The sequence below is a fragment of the Gobio gobio genome, assembly GCF_949357685.1.
Source record: "Gobio gobio genome assembly, chromosome: 14".
NCBI lineage: Eukaryota > Metazoa > Chordata > Actinopteri > Cypriniformes > Gobionidae > Gobio > Gobio gobio.
The window spans coordinates 22,582,020-22,603,794 of record NC_137107.1 but is presented as its reverse complement, the minus strand read 5'-3'; the positions used below and the strand labels follow the sequence as shown (position 1 = coordinate 22,603,794).

The following is a 21,775-nucleotide window of genomic DNA, read 5'->3' as shown; positions in this document are numbered from 1 at the left end:
GCAGTTTTTAACACTTAATACTTAACCACTTGACTTTTTAACCCCAAGTTGCTCCAGATGAATCGTCTCTGTAATGATTGTATGGCAGGGTAAGATGCCTTGCTTTTTCCTCATGATCAGGTCACAAAATCTTATCTCAGCACATTTAATGAATAGCATGCTCTTCTTTAGTAATTTCATCTTAATATCAACATATGTGATATTAAGTCCATAAAAACTGTTGTCTCTGGAAAATATCGATCTGTGACTGTATTATGTAGAATTAGATCAAAGGTTTTTGTGTTGTTAAAGAGGAATTTGTGGACCCAAATTGATGTTTTTAGGCTATTGAAAATCATTCAAATTTATCTTGGCAATTAAATATGTATATATTCATATAGGCTACTTGTACATGAATAATAAAATATAATTTCATGGATTTCTATTTTGTTGGTCTTAGTTTTTTTATTATTGAGTTATTTATAACTTTATTATTCATAGAAAAATTATATATAGTATGAACTAACTATTAATTTATATTGTCAAACAATAAACATAGTTGATTTAGTATTTTAATGACACTTTAAAAAGTATATTTCTTATTTATAATATATATATATATATATATATATATATATATATATATATATATATATATATATATATATATATATATATATATATATATATATATATATATATATATATATATATATATATATATATTATGAATAAGAAATAATTTTTAAAGTGTCATTAAAAGGTGTCATTATATATGACAAAGTGTCATTAAAATATTAAAATACTTAATACATAAAGTGTCAATTAAATACTAAATCAACCACTCTATTATATATATATATATATATATATATATATATATATATATATATATATACATATTACAACTTAAAAGTAAATAAGCATTGTTCTTAAGGGGGCTTCTGAGAACATTGACAAAGTTGCGTTGATAAATAACATGTCAGGTGTCATTTTATTTTTAAGACTATAGATATCAGTTTTGTTTGAAAGGAAATATTATAAACTGGATTAAGAAATGTATTATTTGTACATTACATGCAAAACATAAATAGCACATTCAGGTTGCACTTTGTTCTCCTGTTGCCAGTGTCAGATGAAGTGATTGACAGATTTACGTTTGTATCTTATCAGTGATTATTTAAGCAAAGCAAAAGCTTCTATGTAGATTAAAAATGAGGGCTGTACCACTCTGACAATTTAAGTTTCCCACTGCCTTCCATTTCAATTCCAGTAAAAAAGATGAACCTGTCATGAGATGAATTGTGCGCGTGCATGCGAAGGAGTCTAGTGTGTAACTTGTGTGTCTGACAAGTTTCATTTTCAGAAGAGCCTTCGCTCAGCACAAAACCGTGTATCGTGCATATTGACTCAAGAGGAGAGAAAAGCTCTTAGTGATAATTGGAACTGGCCAGCCACTGTGCAGCAGGGGTCAGAGCGGAGAAACCAGAGGGCTGAATTCAAAATGTGTGCGCCAGTATTCTTTCACACATTCCAATAGGTTTGCAGCAGTCGGAAAGTCATTTCTAACATTTAAAAAAATATATATATAAATATAACACATTTTTCTTAAATATATACATGCATGCATTTTCTTAAATATATACATGCATGTGTGTGTATTTATATATACATAATAATTATACACAGTACACATATATATTAAGTAAACACAAACCTTTATTTTGGATGCGATTAATCATGATTAATCGATTTGACAGCGTTATATTTTTAAGTGTTTATGTGTCTTGAGAAAGGCATTTTCTAACAAATGGCTAAATGGACTAGAGGTTGTCAGGGACATTAAACGATTGAAAATAATCTAAGATATTTGAAATTAAACAAAGACATTTGCTTTACTGTTTTCAACTCCCATCTTTCTTACCAGAAGGGCCATTTGGAATTCCTAAAGACAAAGAGATGTTGAAGGCCTGTAGGCCAAAATGAGTCACACCTTTAGTACAGTGGGGGAAGTTGTAATTGTCTGATTGGTCAGTTTAAATGTCTCACGTTTGGGTTTAGTCACAGTGAAAAAAAAGGATAAAAGAAGATTGTAATGGTTGCTCTGTCTCTTGATTCTCTGGCTCTCTGTCTCTGTCTATCTTACTAAAATGTTTTGAACAACACAAACTGATGATCTGATCCAGATCAAAACCAATATTTGATTTTTTTCTTTTGAATAACTGATTTTCAATCTGTTCAAAAATGAAAAAACTGGCCCCTGGTTATTGCATTTAGGCTTCAAAATTCAGTTTATCTTCAAAATTCAAGTTTATCTTGATGAAAAAAAACAATGAATCGTGAACTTTTTTTTGTTGGTCACAGAGCTTATTTACTGCAATAATCCGAAAGCCAATGGAAAAAAAATCTTGTGGTTTTTGTCAAGGGAACCAGGGTGATGCTAACTTCCGGCTTTGGCCTACAAAAATACACCATCATTGGAGTACTCTATGGGGGACCAAAGATTGTAACAACACCAAGAGCAGTGACATTAACAGTTGTCCATATTTCAAACAATGCCCTCCGAATATCATCTGCAGAACATGTACACTTGGCAAACTTACCAAATAGCTAAATTTTGAAGAAATCATTTAGTCAAAATGTCCAATGGTACATCACTGGATTGTGTATTCTATGTGCCGGAGAATTCATGACAAGTCAGTGGCCACGTCAGTATAGCTACGACTCCTACACTTGATGGGATGTGTAAAGTCTACTGAAAAGGCCCATTCCTCTTGCCAAATGAAGTGAACCTCTTTCATCAGGATCAATATATGCCTGAGATCCTGCCAGGCCGGGAATCATAAATCTGGCTTGCAGCGAGAAGGAACGCGAGAGAAAAGGAGAGAGAGAGGGCAGATAGGAAAGGGAGGATGAGGGAGACGACGGCTCCTCTTAGTCTAATGGAGGACGGTTCAAAAGTTTAACGTGCCGGCCACCCGCTCGCGTCTTTATAACCTCTTTGAGTCATTGTGTGCGGGTGAGGGCCGATCACATCGATGGCCATTAAACCAAATGCGGGGCTGGTCTGGGGGTGGAAGGGGGGTGGATGCATTAGGGAAATTGGCCCTGGCTGCCTGAGACGGCATACTGTACTGAAGTAATTACAGTTGCTGGAGGGATGCTGAGGCCAGAATGTGTGTGTGTGTGTGTGTTTGTATGCATGCGTGTCTGGAATAGTCTGCCGCAGAGGGTCCACGCCCCGCCCTTCCATCTCCCCAGCAAAGCGGCTGCCAACGGGATAGGGCTGGGGCTTTATTGATGAGATGGATGAGAAGGGAGATAGGGGTAGAGAGACAGATGGGGCTTCTGTCCAGGCCATGGCAGTGCTGGGGAGCCTGCGCTCAGGGATGCCGCCAGCGTGGCCAGCCTCCACTGATTAGCAGCCGCAGGAGCCGCAAGAGCCCCAGCGCTGATGATGACGCGCACCCATAGAGGATCTGAGCTCGGCTGAGGCATCTCAAGAGACGTCCACCTGCAGGATGGGACTCACCTGCTTCAAGTCCTGGAAGTACAACGGTGCTTCACAGAAAGGTGAGCGAGTGCTTCACTTCTTCCCACTGTGGGTGTCTGTCTTTCTGGCTCTCCATATGTGATGACCTGAGAGTGTGAACTTGTGAGAAACTTTTCTCCGGCATTTTAAATGTTACATTTTAAAAATAAATATTATATTATTGTATAATTATAATATTTTATATAGATGTAGCTGTAGACATGACCTGCTGATCCCGATTCCATTAGTATGTATTCGGATAGAGAGATGTCGATCATCAAAATTAAGATGTACTATTCATAATTCACAGAATGTATAAAACTAGCTCAACCTCAAAGACATAGTTTCTAGGTCAGGCGATTATTTCAAGTGCTCGAAGGGAAGCAGAACATGAAGGACGGACCCCATGCCGCGTCGACAGACATTTCACTTATGAATACATTAAAGCCAAGAAGCGACAGGTATAGCCGGTTTGGCTTTATGTGTGGGAGGGGCACTAAGATATTTAAAATAATGAGTTTGAAAAGATTCGGATGAGACAAGCAAGCGGAATGTTTGGGACAGACTCCCAAATCGATTTCATTTGCAGAGAAACTGAGGAGACAAAGGATAGATAACCTTCAGAAATGTGCCTGGGTTTAAAACCTTTGGATGAGGAACAGCTTGCCTGTTGCATGATTATACCGGGTACCAGTAATCGTATTTACAGCCAACAGGGAACTCAGAAGAATGCAAACTATTAGATAACACGAGTGATAACATTCTGACGTCTACATCGAACCATGAATAAAAAAAAAGTCCTTGCAAACACAAGGAGGAAGACTATGCTGTTGTTTTCTGCCGTATAACCACTTAAGGAAGCACTTAGCATTCTTTCAATTACGGAGTTGTCAAAACAGAATACCTAACCCCCCTGCCGGTCTTTATTACAACATTCCTGTCTATTAAACAGATCATGTCAGTGAACCAACTACCTAGACTATTTCTCATAGTTATCTCCAAGTAGGGGACAACCTAACGCGGGGTTAGTTGTAACACACATGGTTTCAAACTTTCCACACATGCCAGGATGACGAAACTTAGTGTATACTGTATAGAGAAAACATTGCACCAAAATTAAAAAATCTTTAGAAGATATCACTGAACAGTTGTTTAACCATTATGTGTTTATTTAAAATAAGCCAAATCTGCTATTACTTTAATCTTATATCTAACAGTTGAGATAGTTCTTTAATGCTGATATAACCAGCAGAAGACACGAACCGGGTTTAAATCCCAGTTGTGCAGGTGGGGCATGTTGTCACACTGCGTTACAATGAGCCCCTGTTAGAACTATGCTATTATATTCTATACTGTTATGAATTCTTTTGAGAAACCTCGAGAAAAGGGTGAATAAAGACAGAGTCAATGTTCAGAAATTATTAAGTATTATTATGTTTTTGACTATGCTGTATAGCTGTATTTAGCAATGTGTTTGTTGTCAAACTCAAAAATGTGTATATTTTTAATGATTAAAAAATGCCATTTTATTTTTAAAAAGTTGATAATTGTATTTTATTGTCAAAATATTTTAGTTTGTCTTGTATATTTTTTTGATTATATCAGGTAACATTTTAAGCTGTCATTTGGTCATGTTACAAAGTGCCCCTCTCATGTTCCAATGTACCCCACCTATGGGGCAGTTGTCACATTTCACTTCCATTCTTTCGGGGTAAATCAAGAAAAAAAGTAAACACTGACTGTATTAATGAAACAAAACCACATAATTGTACGAAACATATTAATATGGAAAAAAATTAATACTCTGAACCCCAAGTGGATTTACCCAAACTGAGAAAGTCAAAAAGCGTTGTTCCCCTCCTTCTCTTGAGCCTGTTAAAGGAATAGATACACCAAAAGATAATTCTTTCATATTTACTCTCACTCATTACTTCCTTCCTTACGTGGAATACAAAAGGAGATGTCAATCAGAATGTTAATGCAGTTCTTTTCCATATGCTGTCAGTGAATGGGAAAGGATAGCCCAATATAATACAACTTTGCACTATATTCCAGGTCTTCTAAAGACACACAGTTGCTTTGTGTGAGAAACAGACAAAACTTTAAGTTAATAATCACCATTTGAGATTCAATGGATCTGTAAAATTATAGTCTTCAGAACAGGTTTAGAAGACTAGAAATATAGCACACAACTTTTAGGGTACTTTTAAGGTGCTTTTTTGTCATTTCTGATGCTTGAAAAAGTTCTTAACTTTCATCGTATGAAAGAGACAAATGGGAACATCTCCCTTGTGTTCCATGGGAAACATGAGGGCGAGTAAATAATTAAAATTATTAAATAAATATTTTTGGGGTGAACTAACCCTGTAACTCCAAATTCCCTGACAGTATTTTTGGCAAATCCACTTATCAATGACTGTCAGAGGGTCTGGTCCACACTGTGGCGGTCACTGCTCTGAATCTGTGAAATGCTCTTTTATGGCATTTTCAATGCTCTCCTTTTAATATCATTATTGCTCAGGCCAGCTTCGACGAGCGCTCGGTATTGATAAACCACTTAGCTGGATTTTTACAGCTCTGTCTTGTTACGGAAAGTGTCCTCTTTGGAATTAATTACTGCACTCAACCGGCAAATGTGAGTGGGATCTGGGGCATACTTTAATTGTGACTGAGACCCATCCAGTGATTAATATTGTCTTTGAGAAATGTATAAAGGAGAAAAAATGGCAAGAGTCTTTAATTAAATTATGAAAATCAATGCTCTCCTTTCCCCCCGCTGAACTCTTGCGGTGCTTAAAGATAAGAAATGGTCATCTGATTCTTCTTGGGCTGTCTTCCAGTTTGCTCACAGATGGACTTGAAGGACACAGTGACCATTAAGGAAAGAGAGAGATTTTTACACAGTAAAGAGCAATTCACACCACTTAGCCGTAGCCATACTGCATTCAGATGATACGTTTTTTTTATTGTAAAAACCAAAAACACTTTAAAGGGAGTTTAAAGTTTACCCAAAAATGAAAATTCTACCATTAAATACCCTCCTGTCGTTCCACACCCGTGAGACTTTCGTTCATCTTCGGAACACAGACATTTTCAACAAAAGCTGACAGATTTCTGTACCTCCGTTGACAGCTACTCAACTGACACTTTCAAAAAGTTCATAAAGAGATCGTAAAATTAATCCATATGAATTGAGTGGTTTAGTCCAAATTTTCTGAAGAGACGATCGCTTTATTTGACGAACAGACTGAATTTAGGCTTTTATTCACACATTCAACGACCACATCAGTTGTGGTAAACGGAGGCTCAAGCATGTTGGCTTGACATGCGAGAACCACTGAGGTTCATTCTCATGTTACGCATCACGTTTGAGCTTCCGCAAGAACCAATGAGGTTCATTCTCATGTGTTACGGATCACGTTTGAGCTTCTGCAAGAACCAATGAGGTTCATTCTCATGTGTTACGCATCACGTTTGAGCTTCCGCAAGAACCAATGAGGTTCATTCTCATGTGTTACGGATCACGTTTGAGCTTCTGCAAGAACCAATGAGGTTCATTCTCATGTGTTACGCATCACGTTTGAGCTTCTGCAAGAACCAATGAGGTTCATTCTCATGTTACGCATCACGTATGAGCTTCCGCCAGAACCAATGAGGTTCATTCTCATGTGTTACGCATCACGTTTGAGCTTCCGCCAGAACCAATGAGGTTCATTCTCATGTGTTACGCATCACGTTTGAGCTTCCGCCAGAACCAATGAGGTTCATTCTCATGTGTTACGCATCACGTTTGAGCTTCTGCAAGAACCAATGAGGTTCATTCTCATGTTACGCATCACGTATGAGCTTCCGCCAGAACCAATGAGGTTCATTCTCATGTGTTACGCATCACGTTTGAGCTTCTGCAAGAACCAATGAGGTTCATTCTCATGTTACGCATCACGTTTGAGCTTCTGCAAGAACCAATGTTCATTCTCATGTGTTACGCATCACGTTTGAGCTTCTGCAAGAACCAATGAGGTTCATTCTCATGTGTTACGCATCACGTTTGAGCTTCTGCAAGAACCAATGAGGTTCATTCTCGCATTACGCATCACGTTTGAGCTTCCGCAAGAACCAATGAGGTCCATTCTCGCGTGTTACGCATCACGTTTGAGCTTCAGGAAGAACCAATGAGGTCCATTCTCGTGTGTTACGCATCACGTTTGAGCTTCAGCAAGAACCAATGAGGTTCATTCTCATGTGTTACGCATCACGTTTGAGCTTCCGCAAGAACCAATTAGATTCATTCTCTTGTGTTACGCTTCCGCAAGAACCAATGAGGTTAATTATCTTGTGTTATGCAGCACGTTTGAGCTTCCGCAAGAACCAATGATGTTCATTCTCTCGGGTCAAGCAGGTTCGGTTGACCTTCTGCTTATGTTCGCTGAACAAATGTTTAAATGTGAATAAAAGCCTAAATTCAGTCTGTTCATCATATAAAGCGATTGTCTCTTGTCTCTACAGATGGTGAGTAATTAATGACAGAATTTTTGGTGAAACTATCCCTTTAACATAAAACTCAAATTCACTTAAAAACAAACCTCGTAAATTAAAATACCAATTTCCCAGCAGCCACATTCACATGTCTGTAAGGCTGTGACAGGATGGAAAAAAAAACAGTGGCATTTAATGAGTATGTGCATTATCATCATGTGGGTTTGGTTGCTGACAAAACCAAGGGGAACATTCCTATGTCTGGAAGAACATGTCTATTCACATTCAGTGAAACAATCAAAACCAACTCGTATTGTATTTGCAAGGAAAATGAAAAGTCTTTGGTCATGTACACACTGTAAAGTTTTGAGAATGACAACCAAATTTAAATATGGGAGTGAATCCTCTAAATTATCATTCTGTGTGTGTACAGAACATGACGAAATTGCAATGACTGACACCGTGGTTGCCATTAGTAACATTCTAGTGCCACTAGTTTTGAACAAATGAATATTACAGTGGCCAAAGACTCAATGTGTTCTGCAATTTTAACTAAACAATCATCGACAGAGGCATCATGTTTTGTACCGGAAGGCTGCCTCGCGGAGCACGTTTCTACAGTGTTGCCATGTCCACATATTATAATCATTTTGGGCTTGGCTCATAAAGTGATCAATATTATAGTTATTAAAAGTGGGCAAGTGCGAGTCGCTATATTTTGGTCTAATTTTCAATATAAAGCATTTGGATTTCTTTCGGTTAATTATGGACTTCTTTTTTTTCCCCCTAGCAAGATCTGAGGCTTATACCTCTTTCCCTGTGATTTTCTTTCACAGCATATACACATTTCTGATGTGTGTTTAAATATGTCATTAATAACTAGTTGTTTAGTTCAGTTCTGTTTAAACGGCATAGAATTGTTGTAAATTTGGTTGTCACTAACTAAATTAATTCAGTTGTAGAATGAGGTTGTCACTATAAGAGATAATGTCTTTGTCATAACTTTGTTCATTACATATTAGGATTGATTTATTATGCATGGATTTGTGCATCAGGTCAAGATTATGGTATAGGTAGATTATGTTGATAAATTTGCTTGGGATTCTAAATTAAGTGACTTTTGAGTGTTTGAATGATATGGGATAAGCAAACTAACTTTTTCTATTTATTTTCCCCTTTATCTCTCAATTAGGAGGAAACAGGGACGTTTTGGTTAGTCCTGGCTCATATTTCTTCCTGTGGAACAGCTGTGGTCAGGGGGAGGAGTGGCTGAAGAGCTTAAATAAGGGCATTTGGATACCTTTTACAGGTACACACACACACACACACACACACACACACACACACACACACACACACACACACACACACACACACACACACACACACACACACACACACACACACACACACACACACACACACACACACACACACACACACACACACACACACACACATTGTTGTTTAAGACCTGAATATCTGACTAATTTTTGTTTCCACACTCTGTGGTCTCTGGAAGATCCAGGCCTATGCAAGTCATTTTCACGATAAAAACATTTAATGGTTTAACATTCAGTGTGACTGCCTAAATACGATGAAACAGCAGATCCAATCAGTCTTCAGGGCTCCAGCAATAGACATAACAACCCACTCACACAATGCACATGTTCCAGTCATTTCCAAATCATGGGCCATGCATTACACACTCTAATGACTAGTCTCCTTACAGACTGTGCTTTGTCTTCTGTCCCAAATCTCACAAAATGCTGAAAAACACATGCCACTAGAGCTGATGTCATTCAAAACAGCAAATATTGAGAATTTTCCACATGATTTTTGCAAAACAAAAACAAAAAAACACCACGGACAAGGTTCAAGCATCTCAAGAACTTTTCTCAGTGGTTCATCCGTCTTTTCCTCGGTTACTTGCAGTATTAGCCTACATGGATGAGAGCGTGAGGGGTTGTGGGCGGCAGCTGTGTGTCCATCTTGGCAGTGTGCCTGGGAATAATGATGTTACAGTACACCTTGCTTTTCTCATGAGAGCCGTCAACCCCCATTACATCCATACAATCCATACAATGAAGTAGCTTTGGGAGACACTAAAACAAATAGCCTACATAAACGTGATAAATATATATTTTCATAAAGAAAAAAAAATATTGCCTTAGGGTAAGATCAAGATATTTATCAATCTTGATCTTCATTCAAATAATCGAGATATTGATTCTTAAAATCACAAAACTTGATCTTTTACTCCAGTATGGTGCACTCCTGAAGCTTAATCTACAGCCCCATGGCAAATAAAGTCATGTTTTACAGTCCAAATTGAATGTGATAAGATAAAAAGGTTACAGGTAACAATCATGCAAGAACACAGTGCGACCAGTACAATGAATGACACTTATTAATTTAGTGAATCAAAGTATAGCGCAACCAGTGAGGCTTGATTCATGAACAAATATTTTTTTAGTGAATCAGAAACCCATCACAAACTGTGTAATCCCATTTACAAACAAAAGCCCATTTTAATAAATCAAACTAAAAGACTAAAATAACTGAAGCGTCAAATTAATGTTTTACATTGTTTGTTTTAATTTTACTTTTTCTGGTATCCAGTTTTTGTGCTGATTATATCTGTTAAATAAATTATATTGAAATCTACCCAAATTAATAAAAACATTTAAATAAAATGTAATTGTAATTCACCCTTCACTAGGATTTTGATTGACAGGCAATCTGACCAATCATAATGGCCATATGATGTTGCTATTTGCAATTGTGTTCGACAAACAAACCAGACAGTAGAGTTATTAGATTAACGTTGGTGGGCTTGAACTTGAAAAATAGTGTGTATTGATGTCTTTCCGCGAAATCACATGCCTTCTGATGTTCGTTCATGTTTATTTTGTGCTATAACTAGTAGTAAAGAGGAAGAGATAATGAGTTTGCTTGCTGCTTGAACTGAGGCACTACAGCAATTTGTCACATCACATTAAAGAGCAACAAAACGTCATTTATTGTTTTGAATTTCTTAATGACAAAATTTGAAAGCGGAGACCGTTTCATACCAAAAAGTAACCAGTCCTGGCATGTTGTCAGTGTCCTCTTTGCTTTGTGATGTATTTTTCAATGTGCGAGAACACTGACTTACATGTACACAGACTCGGAGATCGGCTGAATGGATTCGAAAACAGTAAAACTCAACTGTTTAACTCTAGGGGAGTTGGGAAATGAGCCTGAAAAATAGTGGCGTGTTTCTTTAAATCATTCTTGAGAGGAAGGGGGCCCCCTGGTGGTTTAAGGGCCCTACGCAACATGCGTACTTTGTGTATACGGAGGTCCGACACTGGCTGGTCAGATGTAGTAACTAAAGGGGACAGGTCTTTGTGAAGGGTCAATTGAATAGAGAACTTATACCCAGCCCTAGTATGCATTAGGCAATATGTATAAAATGACAAATGACCCAACCCAAAACCCCACTAGACATTATTTTACAAAGACAATGTGTGAGGAAACGACTGATAGTAACCCTGTTAATACATGCAAATCTGAGCTGGAGGTAAAACTTGAGCTGTAGAGTCCATGTTGGTGCTTATTTCCCAGGAGAGATTAACATTCCCAATGAATTCCCTACATTACCTCTCCAACATAACTCAACACAGCTCTGGGGCTCCTAAAAGGTGAGAGATGCCCTTCCAGATAACACACAGCCACATTCACATGCACTGCACACTCACTGGGCCAATGTCTAAGGATCCGTTTTAGACTGGGATTCTCATCAGGGGGCCAAGTTACCGGGCACAAATGTATAAAAAGGGTTGGAGGGGTGTGTTCAGCTGTGTCCAATGGAAAATTCTTGGAAGCAAGCCATGTGAGGTACACGGGGACAGAGGGAAAAAAAGGGAGATATAACCGAAAGTAACCAGCAGAAAGTTCTAGCTCATTTATTTTTAGTCAATTTGTGTTTTGTGGTGTTAATGATTCATGGTGAGGGGGCAGAAATAGGAAAACTGGAAGGTGTCGGCGCCACCTTGGCCACACTCCAGTAACCCTGCAGTGGAGCAGCTAGACACAGATAAGACGTTGAAAAAAAGAAGACAGAAAACTGGCAAAGAAAGAGTACAGGAAAGATAGTATATGCAATCAACAGCAGTGAATGAGACGGCGAGAGAGAAAGTGTAACAGTGTTTGTAATTCAGTTAGGGAGGCAGATTTAATTTGACAGTAAATCAAGGAGGTGCTGACTCACGTCACTGGAAACTTTGGACAATTAAGTCCAGACAAACATAACCTCCCCTCAGAGGCGAACACAGACATGTCTCTGTTGATGTCACTGTCAACAATGGCATATGACTGAGACGTCCACTTCAAGAGGCGGTGTCAAAGGGAACATTACTTCATACCAGACCTCTTCACATTTTATTGAAAAGCACCAGGTGTCTACATCGGTGAGCTCCCGCAGGAAGCAACCCTCATGGTAGAAGAGGTCGAGCACTGGATGGACAACAGTGTGGAGGAAGTGCTTCCATAACTATCCCTAAGGATGCATACTGAACTGGGACAAATTTAATCAGCTGTCTCTTGTTTCCTGGAATAAGGACACCAAATGTACTGGCAAACACATTGTTGTGATAAAAACTTTGCTTCGCTTCTGTCCTTCAACTTCGGAATTTTCAGAATTGAATACTTTTACAGAAATGTACTCAAAATGAGAGGTGTGCACTTGAACAATGCCTCCTCTTTCAGAATGAGGGCTGTCATCTGATTTGGAATGCTGATATATCCGATAAGCACGCGTATCTGAGCTGGAGGGTCAGTGTTGCACATCAGCAGGAGAGAGAGAGAGTGTGTGTGTGTGTGAGAGAGAGAGAGAGAGAGAGAGAGAGAGAGAGAAAGCTTCTCTTCGGTGCCTTACCTGCAGACAGGGGAGCGAGAGAGAGGGAGGGAGGAGGAAGAGCAAGGGGAAAGGAACATCCAGTTCTAGACTAAACAAGTTTGTTAAACATGAGCAAAAGTGATTAGGTTCATTGAGGACATTCTTTTCGGTGCCAGTTTAAGGATTGCTACTGAAAACAGGTTGAGGTCAGGATAGCGGATGTGTGTCCCAAAATAAGGAGACAGAGGGATAAAGAGACAGACGAGAAAAGATGCCTGAAAACAAGCAGACAATCCAGCGGACTGGAAGCTATCTCTCTCACTCTGCTTACAGGAAGATAAAAAGGGTGCTGAGCTTCAGAAGACGTGAGTATTAAATATTGGGCAGGGAGAGGGCACACCATCACACACAGAGGTAGATTTTGGTGCAGTGCAGCAGCTGCGTACATTAAACCTAAAGCCATCTTTTTAGCTGAAAACGATTATTGTTTGATGCATTTTGTCCTTTTTCTGCGGACTCAACAGGATCTTTGTTTACGCTTTTGAGGTTAACTGCATTTATAGTGAGTCCTCTGTTTCAGCACATACCCATTGACAAAATTAGGTAACAAGCTAAATGGGGTCAGTCACTGACAGCTCTATACCTGTATTTTACCACCACAGGTGTGTTTGGTCAACGGTTGGATGAGACCGTCCTGTATGAGAGGAGGTATGGGGATCACATGGCTCCTCTGGTGGTGGAGCAGTGTGTCGATTTTATCCGAGAGCATGGGCTCACAGAGGTGGGACTCTTCAGGCAGCCCGGTCAGGCCACACTGGTTAAAGAGCTGCAGGAAGCTTTTGATGCTGGGGAGAAACCATCTTTTGACAGGTAAGAGATTGGCATTAATAGGAACAAGGTACAGAAGAGATGTTTAAATCAGCATAATGTACATGTTTGCTTAAGAGAGCAAGGTTTTATCTTGGCATAATTGCATAACGTAAGGCATACAGTGCATCCGAGATGTATTCACATCGCTTCACTTTTTCCACATTTTGTTATGTTACAGCCTTATTCCAAAATGGATTAAATTCATTATTATTTTTTCCTCAATTCTACAAACAATATCCCATAGTGACGACATGAAAGAAGTTTGTTTTAAATATTTGCAAATGTATTTTTTTTTTAAAATCACGTACATATGTATTCACCCTATGCTGAAGCACCTTTAGCACAAATTACAGCCTCAAGTCTTTTTGAGTATGATGCTACAAGCTTCGCACACCTATTTTTTTGGGCAGTTTCTCCCATTCTTTGCAGGACCTCTCAAGCTCCATCAGGTTGGATGGGTAGCCTCGGTGCACAGCATTTTTCAGATCTCTCCAGAGATGTTCAATCGGGTTCAAGTCTGGGCCACTCAAGGACATTCACAGAGTTGTCCCGTAGCCACTCCTTTGTTATCTTGGCTGTGTGCTTTAAGGTCGTTGTCCTGTTGGAAGACGAACCTTCGCCCCAGTCTGAGGTCCAGAGTGCTCTGGAGCAGGTTTTCATCAAGGATGTCTCTGTACATTGCTGCATTCATCTTTCCCTTGAGCCTGACTAGGCCACTCTTTTGATTGGTGGGGTGCTGCAGAGATGGTTGTTCTTCTGGAAGGTTCTTCTCCCTCCACAGAGAAACGCTGGAGCTCTGTCAGTGACCATCGGGACCATTCTTGGTCACCTCCCTGACTAAGGACCTTCTCCTCCGATCGCTCAGTCTGACCAGGCGGCCAGCTCTATGAAGAGTCCTGGTGGTTCCAAACTTCTTCCATTATCAGATGATGGAGGCCACTGTTCTCATTGGGACCTTCAATGCTCCAGAAATGTTCCTGTACCCATCCCCAGATCTGTGCCTACAGACAATTCCTTGGACTTCATTGCTTGGTTTGTGCTCTGACATGCACTGTTAACTGTGAGACTTTATATAGACAGGTGTGTGCCTTTCCAAATTATGTCCAATCAACTGAATGTACCAATTCAGATATTTACTCCATTTATTTTAATCAAGTTGTAGAAACATCTCAAGGATGACCAGTGGAAACAGTATGCACCTGAGCTCAATTTTGAGTGTCATGGCAAAGGCTGAATACTTATGTACATGTGATTTTTTTTTTCCTTTTTTATTTTTAATGAATTGGCAAAGATTTTAAACAAACTTCTTTTTCACGTTGTCATTACGGGGTATTGTTTGCAGAATTGAGGCGAAAAAAATTTATTTAATCATTTTTGGAATATAGCTGTAACATAAAATGTGGAAAAAGTGAAGCGCTGTGAATACTTTCCGGATGCACGAAGTTCTTGAATTTAAATTGAGTTAGCAAACAAGATGCAGAATTCAAGTAAGGAAGTTTAAGAAATCAACATAACTGCAATAAGTATAATCTTTGACTAGGAAATTAAGGTTTGTCAAAACAAAACTTGTCTGAAATTTCAAATTTTATAGGCCTTACAGACAGATATATCTATATGAAATGTCATCTCTAGAAATTTCAACTTACATTCATGGACAATGGTGCCATGTGCTATGTCCTAAAATAAAATTATCTGAAGTGTTTATTTTAATCATAATTCAGTAAATTGCACTTCATGTTGGACATGGTCAATTCAATTGAATTGTCAGTGAATTGTTGGGTCATTTTTGTCCATAAGTCCATAAAAGTGCATCTATCCATCATATAACTGCTCCACACGGCTCCGGGGGTTAATAAAAAGCCTTCTGAAGCTAAGTGGTTTGTGTAAGAAAAATATCCATATTTAATTCACTGCCATTATACAGCTTGGAAGAGCCAAGACATTTTTAATATAACTCCAATTTTATTAGTCTGAAAGAAGAATGTCATATACACCTAGGATGAATTGAGGGTGAGTAAATCATGGGCTAATTTTCATTTTTGGGTGAACTATCCCTTTAAGGGTAGGGTTAGGTGTAATTATAAATGTAATTACATGCAGGTAATTTTTTTTAATATAAGTACAATGTAAAAACATGTGTGCACAATAAGTGCATTGCATAAAATTATTAACTTAAATGTTAGTACATAGTCGTTAAGGCCACCTAAGCTTATTTGGATTTTACAAAATTATCTTTAAAGAACGGTATCCTAAAAAATCTTTTTTTTGCTGAGTTTGTATAAACAATTTTAGGCCAAGGAAAGTAGGACTGATTTGGCTGTAGCTCTGGCTAATTTATTCTCAGAGGATTTTATAAATGTGTGCGTGTATTAATAAGCAAATTCTTCTGTACAAGTACGTGTGTGAATGAATTTACTCTCGCAGTGAATACATGTTTGCTCTCTCAGCAGCACAGATGTCCACACAGTGGCATCTTTGCTGAAGCTATATCTCAGAGAGCTGCCTGAACCTCTGGTGCCATTTTCCCGCTATGAAGAGTTTCTTATATGTGCCAAAAGAATCCCCTCAAACAGAGAAAAGGTACAGTTAACTATATAACTCACTTCAAAGAAGAGCACATGATGCTCTTTGATGAATTTAAACAAGAAAATACAAATTACATTATGGTCATTTAAGGGCAGACGAGAATTTTGTTATAATCTTATTATGAATTTCAGGGTTTGCAAGATTTGAAGAGTCTCCTTTATGAGCTGCCTGTAGCAAACTTCAACCTCCTGAAATACATCTGCCAGTAAGATCATTTTGTTTCATCTGAAGATCTGGGGATTTGGTTTTCAATATCTAGATATTGGCCTTTGGAGCTTTAGTCTAATTTGCCATGAAGTGTCTAGTCTTTAGTCATGTTTAGTCATGGCTCACATATGATAACACTGCTATGACCTATCTTTGTACCAGATTCTTAAATGACGTCCAATCATACTCCAGTGTCAACAAGATGAGTATCCAGAACTTGGCAACGGTTTTCGGGCCAAATATTCTCCGCCCTAAAGCAGAGGACCCAGAAAGTATTATTGGAGGTGAGCAATATTTAGGTCACCATAAAAAGGGGAAGGCAAAGGGTGAATGGCTTAACTGAGAGCTTAAGTTAGTGTATGTGCTCACATGGCTGTGGACCATGCACTTACAAGTCCCTCTTTCCTACACTAGGGGCAGCAGTTGTGCAACATCTAATGTCTGAACTGATCCGTGAGCACAGCTTGCTCTTCTCCAGAGAGAACTGCAACCCTCCTGAGACATCCTTGCAAACCGTCCACCCCGTACAAAGACACAGCAACCTTGTGGAATGGGTGCATGAACCACCTGCCCACCTGAGGGAGCCTTTGCTGAGCAAAGATCACGTGACCCTTCCAGATCAGACTCTAGCCTGTCCACGTAAACACTCTTTACCACTAACCACAGAGAGGAGAGGGTCTTTCCAAAGCCCTTGTGAGATTACCCATCATCTATCAGACACAGAGCGACAGCTTCAAGAGGACTCTTCACCATCCAGCTCTACTCTGATTTATGACAACCACAGTCGACACAGCTCAGCACAAGAAAGTCTCCATATAAGACGTGTACCTATTACACCCTCCACCCCACCACCTGCCTGCTCTTCTATGAACAAAGTGCTGGAAGCTGGGGTTGAAATTGGTATGCAGTCAAGGAGCTGGCCTGACATGGAAGAGCCCAGCTGGAGTCTAGAGAGAGTGCTAGGGGAGAGTGGAGGCAGCAGTGAAGTCCAGGATAGTACCTTATCTGTCTATGACAACATAGTTACTGAGAAGAAGGGGGAGGGATATACAGAAGACAAGGAGGTCAAAGGTACTGCCAGCGTGGCTGATAGCTGCAGCTCTTGGTCCTCTTGCGAGATTGTGCCTTTGGATGGGGGCAGTGGGAGTGGTGGAGCTGCAAGCCCATGCCATGGTTCCCCAGGACAGTTCCCCTCATTCAGAATGGACTCTGGTGAAGAAGGCCTTCGCCCTAACTCCCCTGCCTCATCATCTGCTCCCACAGATGCCCCTTTAAGTACCGGCAGCAGTGAAGTCTTTTTGCCAAATGCTCCCCAAGAGCCCTTAGGTTTTCCAGCCTCCCATGCAATGCAGTGCCTCGTAGCAGGGCTTCGTCAACAGATGACCAGGCAAAAGGCAGAGTATGAGGCAAAAATTAACAGGTAAGATCACTTCATCAGTTGTCTTTGTACCCGAAACCATAGTACAATTGTTTTGTAAGGGAAAATTGCAAATCTCTGCAACGGTCATTACTTTAATAGCAATTCTAAAGGCAGAAACACTGCTCCTGAAGAACTGTCCTGAATAGTTTAGCTCTATCCTTTATCAAACACACCAGAACCAACCAAATGAAGATGTTTGGTATGACTTATAAAATTGCATGCAGGTATGTTGAAGCAGGGTTGGATCTGAATGATGCAGGAAAGTAGCTCTCCAGGTATTGTTATCGTGGGCACTTCAAAATACAGTGAATAATTATTTATTACGAATTATTCCGATTTTTAGAATGCATTTTAAGAATACTTTACCCATCAACTGTTTAAAATGAACAACACGTCAAAGAGGAACGCGCTCTGATGTAAACAGACCGAGCACATGGCGGAAGGAGTGAAGGAGACGCGCTGAAGATTCACATTCACTCTCTGACAGCAGAGGGCGCTGACGGAACAGCAGAAATGCAGCCGTTTCCCCGGTAACCCTCGTAAACAAAACGATATGGTGCTCGTCATCACATAACCTAATACTTAATACTTAAAGACTTAAGGCTATTCATTTTCAAACTTAAACATTTTATATTTTAATCTGGACTAAATGACATGCCCTAGATATTGTTTGAATATGTTCTGACTGTTGTTCAGTCACACACTTTACAATAAAAGGCTCTATTATTTAACATTAGTTCATTCATTAACAAACTGACAATGAAAAATACTTCTAAAGCATGTATTAATCTTAGTTAAATGTACATTTCAGCATTTAATAACACATTATTAAAATCTAAAGTTGTAACTATATTATTTAATGGACCTGAGCTTACACTAACAAACAGTTGCTTTTTTAAACTAACATTATCAAAGAAGAATAACTTCTGTAAAAATATAGCTATTCATTCTTTGTTAATGTTAATGCGTTAAATGGTGAGACATTATTGTAAAGTGTTACCTATTGTTCTTTATAATTCTTTTGCACTTAAAGGTAGGGTAGGTAAGTAGGTAGGTAGGTAAACTTTTTTTCCAAATTTGTTTAAACTTTCTTTATATATCAATACATAATTAAAATGTAAGTACTCTGAAAAAGAAAGTATAAAAATTGAGTGTCTGTAGACCTCTCACGACTGTTTTAAAGACAGCTCATTATTTCCATTCACTCCACCTTCTCCCTTCTGGGCTCTTTCCAAAGCCACGCCCCCAAAACACATGAACGCGCTACGCCGACAGTGATCAGCTCAGCTGAAAGACGCATTATTTACCTGAGGCGAGCGAGAAGAAGTGCATGTAGTGACATCATGTCAGAATCACATGTAATAAAAAATCTAACTTTATCATTAAGAATATAAACAAATAAGATATCTTTTAGTACTCACTATCAAGCTAGAATAACGATACTGGTAAAGTTTAAAATACACAAACAACACAGTGTCTACGACACACACAGATACAAGATAAAAACATCAGTAAACATTGGTAGAGTATATAAAAACAAACCAAGGGCCGAAATAAACGTGCAGGTAAAGTTCCCGGTGAACATGGTAAGAGTTTAGACAGAGGGTAGTAGCTAAAGCTAACTTAGTTCTAAAAAAAGTTCCTGGATGCGGTGTACAAGCTTTTACACATGCATTTTGTTATCTAAAGTTACATTTTGCGAAATTCAACACAACAGCGATCAACTTGAGCTAAGCAAATTGAGTTTTTTTTTTTTTTGCTAAGTGTATAACATTGTAGCTTTATGCTAAGTAATGTTATGTTAGCTATATTAGGCAGCTACGTGTGCTAGTGATACATGCTTCATGAAAACATAAACCAAAAAAATGTATAATCAAAATGAAAGATTACCTGTCCAGCAGAAATACAGCCTCTTGAACTCAAATCAAACGGGTGCGCCAGGGTTGCCAGGTTTTCACAACAAAATCCGCCCAATTGCTACTCAAAACTAGCCCAAAACAAGCCCAATCGTGTTTCTCCGGTAAAAATCTCATTTGGGGGGTAAAATATGTGTCTTTTTGGTAGGGCTGCCTGCTAAAATTCGCAAATCCCGGGGCAAAATATCACATAATTGGGGTCGCTTCAACCCATGGACATGAAAAACAGCCCGCGGCAACAGTGTTGAAGTAGCCCGACTTGGCAACACTGGGGCGCGCGCATGTGGGCAGATCCTGGAGCAAAAGCGACGGTAGCCATGGTAGCGAGAGAGAATGACAGGCGCCCAAGCCAATCACTTGTTTCGGCCCGAACGAAAATAATGAGCAGTGTTTATTGCAGATTAAAAAGTCTAGAGTCACTCGATTTTTATACTCTCTTTTTCAGAGTACTTAAATTTTAATCATGTATTGACATATAAAGAAAGTTTAAACAAATTTGGACAAAAGTGTTTTAGATCATTCTTACCTACCCCACCTTTAATCTGTTTTAAATATTTGTTTACTTTATACATTTTTGTGTATTGCTTTATTGTATTTAAATGTTTGGTTCTTTTGTTATAAGAAAGTTATTAAACCTGTTATAGTATGACAACATTTTTTTTGCAACTTATTTCAATATCGTGATAATACCGTATACCGTGATAAAAGCTTCAGCAATTAATCGCAACATGAAAATTTGATACCGAAACATGCCTAGGCAAAACAGAGAGAAAGAGACGCGTTTTCAAACGAAAACATATTAGTGGACAAGGCCTTAGACCCTACCATTTTAGGTCTCAGAGTCTCTGATAACAAGCCGATGAGTTGAATATCAGGTGTGTTTGATTAAGAAGAGTTTGAAAATGTGCAGTGTTGGTGTGCCTCCAAGAACACTAGATTAAGGAAGGTGTGCATGAACACAGTAAGTTTACCCCATTCTCTTCTGTCTTCAGGTTGGAGCAGAGGAACAAGGTACTTCAGGGGGAAGTTGCAGGGCTGCGCTCAACTTTGGAGCAGCAGCGGCGCTCGGTCAGTGTGGCCGAGATCAAAATGCGAAATGTAGAGCGAGCCCGTGCAGACGCTGACAGACGGAACACCACTCTGCAACAGGAGATGGAGCAGTTCTTCGATACATTTGGCGAGCTTAACAAAGAGGCCCGGAAAAGCAGTCGCATTGTTCAGAGTTTTTAAACTCACGTGCTGTTTGCGATTCACGTGCTGTCCTACAAATCTATCCATAGCAACATGAAAGGTTTCAATTTTTTAGGGCAGTGCTTTCCAACTGTGGTCCTGGAGTACCCCTAACAGTTCACATTTTAGATATCTTCCTTATCTGATACAGAAAGAAGTCTGGGAGTTTCTGCAAATGAGCTGCTGAGTTGAAAAAAAAAATCTAATATTGCAAGTACTCCAAGATCAGGGCTGGCAAACACCAATTTTAGAGTAATAGCAGTGTTAAAAGCAGGAGTCTGTTTCAGGGTTGTAGAAATGAGGATGTATTCCTGAGGGAAACCATTGCCCCACTTTTAAGTACAGTTCTGTTGCCTGAACAATTGTATGGACCAGCATGTTCAAAATATATTTTTTTTCAAAGCGTTTTTTAAGTTTTCAAAGCATTAACGTTTAATGATGTAGACGATATCTAAGCATGGATGCCATATTGGAGAAAAGAGAGTCTAATGAAAACTATTCCCTAGGGATGCTCTAAGATAAATGAGCTCAGACTTAAAAAGTCTCTGCCCTGGATGGGGGTCACTGTACATTTGTAATGAGTCCTGTGTCGGTAACAAAACACTCATTCTGTTCATACACTGAATGTATTTGTACCATATGAAATAAAATGAACAAATGAAGACATCAAACATTAC

At 39.0% G+C, this 21,775-nt stretch overlaps 1 protein-coding gene across 3 annotated transcripts; it reads left to right on the top strand.

The window, feature by feature from the left end:
- The first annotated feature begins 12,271 nt into the window (after positions 1-12,271).
- LOC307137707 (rho GTPase-activating protein 24) lies at positions 12,272-21,773 on the top strand. Of its 3 annotated transcripts, XM_079835556.1 has the most exons (8): positions 12,272-13,234; positions 13,394-13,431; positions 13,532-13,739; positions 16,187-16,319; positions 16,457-16,530; positions 16,695-16,816; positions 16,947-17,952; positions 20,861-21,773. In XM_079835556.1, the coding sequence occupies exons 3-8, from the start codon at positions 13,591-13,593 to the stop codon at positions 21,096-21,098; spliced, it is 1,722 nt and encodes a 573-aa protein (XP_079691682.1). In that variant the 5' UTR covers positions 12,272-13,234; positions 13,394-13,431; positions 13,532-13,590; the 3' UTR covers positions 21,099-21,773. The 3 variants fall into 3 exon arrangements, with proteins under 3 accessions (XP_079691682.1, XP_079691680.1, XP_079691681.1); XM_079835554.1 differs by lacking the exon at positions 13,394-13,431 and having other exon boundaries at positions 12,293-13,234; XM_079835555.1 differs by lacking the exon at positions 13,394-13,431 and having other exon boundaries at positions 12,303-13,234; positions 16,190-16,319.
- The last annotated feature ends 2 nt before the right edge of the window (positions 21,774-21,775 follow it).